The sequence below is a fragment of the Notothenia coriiceps genome, unplaced genomic scaffold (assembly GCF_000735185.1).
Source record: "Notothenia coriiceps isolate Sejong01 unplaced genomic scaffold, NC01 NC01_scaffold00005336, whole genome shotgun sequence".
Lineage (NCBI taxonomy): Eukaryota > Metazoa > Chordata > Actinopteri > Perciformes > Nototheniidae > Notothenia > Notothenia coriiceps.
In genome coordinates this window covers 16,917-25,344 of record NW_011338037.1, presented here as the reverse complement: position 1 = coordinate 25,344, position 8,428 = coordinate 16,917, and the positions used below count along the sequence as shown (strand labels likewise).

Here is an 8,428-nt window from a genome sequence, read left to right as displayed (position 1 = left end):
AATGACCACAATATAATAATTTCAATAAACCAAATATGAACAATTGCGGAAAATGAGGAAGAACTGATGATTAAAATGTTGTAGTACAAGTAGTAATGTCGTTTGTGCATCAATTACTATTGCAACAAAAGTTCATTTTCTTCATTATTAGTCGATTTTTGGACGAATGCTCTTAGGCCAGTGGTTACAATGGTGGGGCCGGGCCAGTAGATTGTTAGCCTTAATGTCTACCCCTGGCAGGTTAGCGCTGCTTTGCAAACAAATAAATAAAGATGTATTGGAAGTAGAGCGTGCTTCTTCAAAGTAATGAAATGTTTTACTTTTTGCTCTTTGAAAAAACTATTCCACTGGGCAACTTTTACTTTACTTCACTTATTCAGTAAAGTCACAAAATAAAACCAGCATCTCTGCATAAAACTAACCTCCACATGAGTAAATGTTGCAAGATTAATATTTCTAAGGTGAAAATATTGGGGCAAACTTCAGTGTCGTAAGGCACTTTAAACTCAAGTAATCTACTCAAGTACATTTGGCGGTATTTGTACTTTGCTTAAGTGTTTTAACGTTATGCTACTATCTACTACACTACGTTTCAATGAGATTAGTTACCTTAGTAACTTTGTAAATGTGCGAATATTTCATAATACATATATTGAGTACTATGTGGATGTTTGTAATGAATTGTTAAACATTAAAATTAAACCACCAAAGATAAAATAACAAAACAAAAGAGTATATCTTTCAGCACCATTAATCATAAGCTAATATTATAATGTTACAACTAAACAGCACATTTGGCTGCATGGTGAGTACTTTTACTTTAATACTTTAAGTGCATTTTCTATACAATACCTGATACTTAAGCCTAATTGTAGATGCATGACTTGTACTTGTATCGTAGCATCAATATTTTGACTCGGAAGTTAAAAGATGGTTATATTTCCACCATTGAAAGTCTGCAGCCCAGACACCCAGACAGTGCATGTCTGTGTCAACAAGCCAACAGGCTAGCCTTAGCAGCAGACTAGCTTGTTTAAAACTGGAACTTTATCTTAAAAGTGAACATGTTTAGTGTTTCTAATTACAAATTTAGGAGGTGTTATATTATATATGTCACATTAGTCACGAACTCTCCTAAAATACAGCCTTGCTAACACCTCTCCTCCCATTCAATAAATTGTGTTAGCTGTAATTTAGCCCTTCATAGTGTTGAGGTGTCAGAGAGTCAACAGATTTTCATTTTTCACGGTCAACTTGTATATATATATTTGACAATTTAGTTCCGTTTTATTTTCGTAGAGACAAAGCAAAATAGAGCTACGCTAGCTAAACACAGCCATGCTCACACATAGCAACCCATTCAATAACATAGACAAAAAGAGCTAAGCTAGCTTACTATAGCCATGCTAACACATAGCATCCCATTAAATTACATGGACAAAAAGAGCTAGGCTAGCTAACCAGAGCCATGCTCACACCTAGCATCCGATTCAATAACATAGACTAAGCTAAAAATGAGCTAAGCTATCTAACCATAGCCGTTAGCGCCCAATTTTTGTTATCCGGGACAATTCACCACGAGCGGGGGACGTGTCATCTATAAACTCACGCGGCTGTCAGTTGGTTGTTTTCCCGCGTTTCCCCCTGTATTTTACTTACCTTTCCCGTAAAACTTTTTCCCGCTGGTCACATCGAAGATCTTCATGTTGACAACCATGAGGATGCGGGGGTTCTGGAGCCCATCGTACTCCCCCAGTTGCTCCAGACTGAAGTCCCGTCTCCTCATCTTGGGCAGAGCCGAGGCCTCGTCGCCCTGGGCCGCGGACACGATGAGCCGCCTGCCCCACCGTCGGTACGCCGCCAGACACAGCGCCGCCACCAGAACCACAACACTGAGATTCAACAACATCGCACTGAGGCCGTACCCGTCGGAGGACTCTTCCGCTGCCCCCTGCCCGCCGCTGGTGTCCACTGGTCCGCTGGAAGTGTCTCCATCGTCCGCCATACTGCACGGTTAGCGCCTACCCGCCCCTGGACAGATGCTGCGTTCAAGTCCTGTCGGGGAATCGCAGGAACCACTAGTTGAACGAGTGTTGTTACATTGTGTTATTTGGTGCAACGTAGAGCTGTGTGTGTATGTGTGTTAATATTGTGCTAGAGCTAACGATTACGTATATTATCAATTCTACTATCCTTCTAATGGTCCCTTTTCTTTTTCACTCAATGAATTAATCATTGTGTCAACAGAATGTCAGCAAATAGCAAAAATATTTCAATAAATTGTTCCAGAAAGTCAAAGTGACATTTTACATGTCACCATGAGTCCAAAATCCAGACAACCATGTACTTTGTTACTTTTAACTATCAAGGATGTGTAAGAAAATCTCCAAATTAACATAGTTGAAAAGCTAGAACAGGTTTGTAACACTCCAACTCAAACATTAATCCATTATGGATTTTATAAATACGAATGGCTTATGTTATAAAAACAACATTATTTGGAATTTTATTTACACTGATTAATTATTGTTAAACTTGTATTGGCTACAGTCTTTTTGTATATGCATAAGTGAAATCACCTGATTATTATCTTATTATTTATTATTAAAAAGTAACCCACACAGAGTGATGGTTGCAGAATGCAGATCACTGAAAGTAAACTTATTATTCTTTATTCAGATGACGTTTCGAAATAATCATGTTTATTTATTTTGCCAAAGTGAGATGAAGGGGAGAGGGAAAGGAAAATGTACAAACATGAGACTATTGAGACACATACAGTTAATAGAATATAAATGAAAAGATGTGGATTGGTCCGACTGCAGACCAACCAACAACTATTAGCCTACTTTATGTTTAGGTATTTTATGTAAATATCACTATATTTTCTTTTATCAATTAATGTTATTATCTCAGTCTTGGTAGCCTACTGCTTTTGGTATGCATGTGTCTTGTTTTGGTTTTGCATTCTCTTATTTATTGCTTACTACTTGCACCTATCACTTTTTTATTGACCTAATGTATTTCTGTTCTCTTTCATTTCTAAGAGGAAAACATCAATAAACAAATAGTGTACGATGGAAAGTATTGTATGTGATTCAGGTGCATACTGAGACATATTTAAAATAAAGATTTCAATAAACAAAAAGGATTAAACTACTTCACATTGAACCAACTGTACACAGCATCCCTTGAAAGTCCCATTCAGATCAACGTATTCAATAGAGTTGAGTTTTACGAGGAACACTTGAAGGCAGCACAGCACACGCCTACCTGACTGTGCTGTTGATGTTTTTTGTCTCTCCATCGGGACCCGTAGTCACAACAACTTGGAAGAAAACTAAAATAACAGTGATTATAAATAAGTATTTTTATTATCTTTTATTTTCTTACACATCTTCAGATTTACTGAAGCTTTGAAATTGTATTTTTAAACGTCTAGCAGTGATGACTACATGAGCAGAATAGGACATTTTCAGTTCAGAATATGCATTTCTAATACAATAAATGCCATTTTCTTAAATTGTATTGGCCTCCATGTTTTGCTTAATGTTAAATCATGTGTTGTCTTTAGTTTTCTAGGTAACAATTCCATTTCATTTTAATTCAGCTCTTATCTGAATGTTATTTGCACACACTATGTAAATACTTTTTCTTCCAAACTGCTTGTTTACTCTCTTCGAGTTGAAAGCTGGTCAAAATGCACCGAGTGAAAAACAATCTTCCTTTTGGATTTTTATTTATTTAAAAGGTGACAAAATACTCCCTCAAACATTGTTGGTAATAAAACCTGCCGATCAGGCTCGATGAGCCGCCCTCAGCTATACCACAAAATATTAAAACTGAGATGAGGAATGTGCGAAGTAAGCTAACAGACAGAACAGATCACTCAAACACAGGTTTATACAATCAAAGTTATTTTATATTTTTTTGCATTTTACAATTCATGACTGTTGCATTAACATGCATTGCTTTATCCTAAATACACACTCAAAACCACACTACCAATAAAACAAAATCACTTCTTAAAATCAAAAAGAATAATCGAATAGCAAATGATTTTTTATAGTATTTACATTTTTTTTTCTTAAAGTTCAACTCTAAAACCTCTTTTAAGTTCATCGCTGAAGTAAAAGGAAAGTTAATGAATTAAGTGCTTTAGAGCACAAAGCCTCAAACATAATATGAAGTAAACTTCAAGCTAAAATAAACTGTAGTCTTATGATGCTAGCTTCACACCCACAATTCCAGCAGAAACATTTCCTCTTTTTTTTTTTTCCATATATATAATATTCAATAGCAAAAGCCATTAAAAACTGCAATGATTACCTAAGACTAATTCATCAAATCAAGTAAAAATAAAAACAAGAATAAAACAATAAATTATACTAGCTCTGGGTGTAAAACGGGACTATAAGTAAAGCTTCCCACATAATTTTGTCATTTTTTTCTTGCAGGCTTTAATTAAAAACCAACATGATACGTTTAGCTGTGAAGCCCGTCAGTGAAAACATCAGGACACGTCTGATGAGCAGCAGCCTCGGGGGTCCTTCACAAATGTATGACTGCAGCAGTGATTGTCATGATAAAAAAGATATTTAACGTCGTGAGAAAAGAAGAAAAAAGCTGCAAGTGTTATCAGTTTTGAACACATTCAAATGATGAATTGGGAAGACTTTTGAAAATCTGAACAATTTTACCTCCCGGTGAATCAGATTAAGGCACACGAGACTATCTGCGTTATCTCTCATCTTGGCAAATGAGAATCACAGTTGAACAGGCGGAGAGCTCCATACAAACCAGAGCTCTTTACAGAATTTGAGATCAACCAAAAGTGTTGAAAGAGTTTTGGCATCCGAGAGAATAAAAAGGCAAAATGCAGGGAATGCATTTTTTTTTTGTGTTTTTTTTTTTTTTTTTTTTTTTTTTTGTATACGTTGTAAACGTTATGAGCGGCCAGGCGCACAGACTCAAGCTCACTGCCTACGCTTTGCTTTGCTTGCTTTAAAATGAAATGCACAGATAAAAACAATCATATTAAGTCAACCACGCTCAGTCTCTCTTCATACTCAAACACTTTTGCTACTGAAAAGAGCGAACGCTGATCTCAGAGCCGCCCGTCGCCTCTTCTTTCCAAACTCACACCTTCAGGAGGAGCTTCATTTGTTAGCTGCGACACTTTCCTTCTTCCCGGGTTCGGCCTTCTTCCCGGGCTCGGCCTTCTTCCCGGGCTCGGCCTTCTTCCCGGGCTCGGCCTTCTTCCCCTGGGCGGCGGCGGCTGTTTTCGGGGCGTTGTCTTTGGGCGTGTTCTGTGCAGCGCTGGAGGATTTTGAGGCCGGCGCAGGTTTTGAGGTAGTGTTGGAAGGATGTCGCCGACGCCTCCCTTCATCCCCAGCCGAGGATGAGAGACGTCTCCTCCTGCCTCCCTCATCTCCCATCGGGGGCTGCAGGAAACACAGGTCGGAGGTCAATGCATAATAGGGCGGAAAACATTGAATGATCAACAACAAAAACATTCAACTATTCAGATAATCTATTACTCGTTATAGTCTAAAATAATAATAAGTAGAACGAGTGTTTTTAAATGTCATTTCATAATATGTTTCTAAATGCTCTTAATGTCTTTCATTTCTGTAAAGCACTTTGAATTGCCTTGTGTTGAAATGTGCTATATAAATAAAATTGCCTTGCAAAAAAGGTAAAAGGTAAAATCTTCAACCTCAAAATACATTTTATTCTCTTGCAGCTGTTCCCGATTATAATAAATATATTATTATAAAAGTTATGATGTTCCATCGTAAACCGGATGCACATTGAGTTAGTGTGTACGTTTATCCTGTATGTAAAGTATTAAATGTCTAAAAGTAGAGGTATAGCAGGATAATGTGCGATGATAGCTATGTCCATGTTTTTTTCCATAGTCCAAGAAATACTTTTTCGTTACATGTCTTGTATAAAGTAAATAACTTGTATGTGTTCATTGTCACAGATTGTGCTGCATTGTCTCAATCCTCACCTGTTCAATGTTTCAGGTGTGATTGTATTGTAGGTGTTATGATATTTGCCACTTGTGTTTTTCAGTCACACGGTATCATTCATTTCAGACTCACCATGACCCTGAAGTCCTCCAGGTTCTTGAACTGGGAGAGGTGCTCCTGCAGCTTGGGGTCGATGGGCTGGTTCTTCACCTTTGAGTATTTCAGGAACGCCCAGAACTTCTCCAGTCCATACAGCTGACCTGCAGCACAATGCACAACTGATTCAGTACAAATTCACTGTGTATGGTGGGAATATGATAGCGCTGTACATAATCAGCTTTCTCTCTGAATTCTCCTTTTCAGATTGGATTACCAGGAGACTTTTGAGCTACTGTAAAGTGCAATAATTGGTATGATGAATAATGCAATTTAAAGATAGTCTTTGAGATAATAGCTTTTATAATTTGTTATGCTTTTCCTTTTGTTGTTCATTTAATTATTAATGTAAGCTTCCAAGTGGTTCGTCATCTCACAGAAACAATAAGAAGCGGGTAATATCATCTGATAAACGCTGTCGTTAAATTAACCCAAACTATTTAATTTAAAATAGAATATAGAGAAACTAGCCCCATTTTTAATGTTGATGAAGAATAGATTTCGCTCTCTCCGAAATCTGACAATCAAATGAAAACGAGGAGACTAAATATTGTGCATTAGATAGTAAAAAGAGAGATTTAAAGCCATATTGTATAATGACCCCCCCGCAGAGACGTGCAATGCTTTCCCTTTTATCAGATAAAAACAACTTCTGAGTGCTTTAAGATAAGAACATGACTCATGTTGGCCACATCAATCCAGGAAGCATCTTAATTAGTGCATCAATTATCAGTCCTCTGTGACTCGTGAGAACATCATCGAGCTGCGGTCCGACGCTATGAGTCATTCGGTCTGTCGGGTCAGAATGGGAAACCAGAACAAGTGAGCTGGAAATAAGCGGCTGCTGAAGTCTTTAGTGGCCGTCCTCCATTCTGCCTCACCGACTCACTGAGTGTTGAGATCGTTTGAGAAATCGACTTTAATCCCTTTTTTCCCTCCTTTCACACTTTCAGCTTAGAGGGGGGAAATCTGCACCTTGAACCTTTGAGTCGGGTCAAACAGGACACACGTTGGCATTATTTAGCATTAATACGCTTGAAATGCCACACACCATAGTGGAGTTGTGTTTAGATGTGTGTTTAACAACTATGGCTCGTTATATGAAGCACGACAACAGCTGATGAAAGTTTCAAACATGTCTGCACAACCCTCCACATATATATCATTGTCCTCAGTGTTTTCGTTTTCTAGCTTTAACGGTTCTTTAATATATATATATATATTTCAACTTGGTGTAAATACTTGTCTTAGATTGACTTGGATTGTTTATGTTTGCACCACCAAACACCAAAGTGAATTCCTTGTATGCGTCAAAGTATCTGGCAATAAACTTGATTCTGATTCTGATCTATTATATAATAGTTTGAGATATATATTATAAATCTCAAACTAAGGGCTTTGAATGATTTTAATGTAACTTGACTGTCGCTTTTTAATGAGGTGCCTGTTTCAAGGAAAGAAAGACGTTGTGGGTATGGGATTAAATTAATTAATAATAAGCATATTAAATATATGTATATGGCAATGAAATAAATAAATGAGGCTCCTTGTATCTGTTCAGTTTAACTATATTAAAGCACTGCTACTGAATCTTTTCAATTCAGAATCAGAATCCCTTTATTAGTCCCACAGAGGGGAACATTTACATTGTTACAGCAGAAAAGAGCCAAAGACAGCTTAATGTTACCTTACCTTTTAATGTTAGAAAGTATTATTAGGTATTCTGTATATTTAATTTATTTAACAAATACTATATTTCTCACAACATGTTTTGTAGTGGTGTATAATCCTGTCATCCTCAAATAATAGGAAGGTTTAGTTGAAACAAATACACTTTTTCTAAATGAAAGTTCTGAATCATATTTTCACAAATTAATTTGGATGTCCAAATTTCATGTTGCTTCATGGCTTCGTGTTTATGTGACCTATATTACAAACTACTGTACCCACATTGGAAACACCCAGTTTGTGTTGACATACTCGAGCAGTGAGTTAGATATTGTTGCTATGCAAGGACAAGTACTAGAAGTTGTTACCTGTTACAAATACCTTGGTATCTGGCTTGATGATTGTCTTACTTTTAAACTTCACGTCAATAACCTGCTTAAAAAGCTGAGGGTTAGACTAGGTTTCTTTTTCAGGAACAAGTCCTGTTTCTCGCTTGAGGCCAGGAAAAGGCTAGTCCCTGTGACCTTTTTACCTGTGCTGGACCAGAGTCCTGCATCGGGTCGGGTACCCGCTGGTACTCGACGGGTGACCCGCAAAAAAGGTGATTCGCGGGTGGTATTTTTTCA

At 37.3% G+C, this 8,428-nt stretch overlaps 1 protein-coding gene across 2 annotated transcripts in view; it reads right to left on the bottom strand.

Annotated features, from left to right (window-relative positions):
- Window positions 1–3,900: 3,900 nt before the first annotated feature.
- LOC104942859 (la-related protein 1B-like) overlaps window positions 3,901–8,428 on the bottom strand; it is a 20,180-nt gene continuing 15,652 nt past the window's right edge. For both annotated transcript variants that reach the window (XM_010768157.1, XM_010768158.1), the window contains exons 10-11: window positions 6,111–6,238; window positions 3,901–5,444 (exon numbers count right to left, since the gene is read on the bottom strand). In XM_010768157.1, coding sequence (XP_010766459.1) covers window positions 5,160–5,444; window positions 6,111–6,238 — 413 coding nt within the window. In that variant the 3' untranslated portion in view covers window positions 3,901–5,159. The remainder of the gene's footprint in view (window positions 5,445–6,110; window positions 6,239–8,428) is intronic.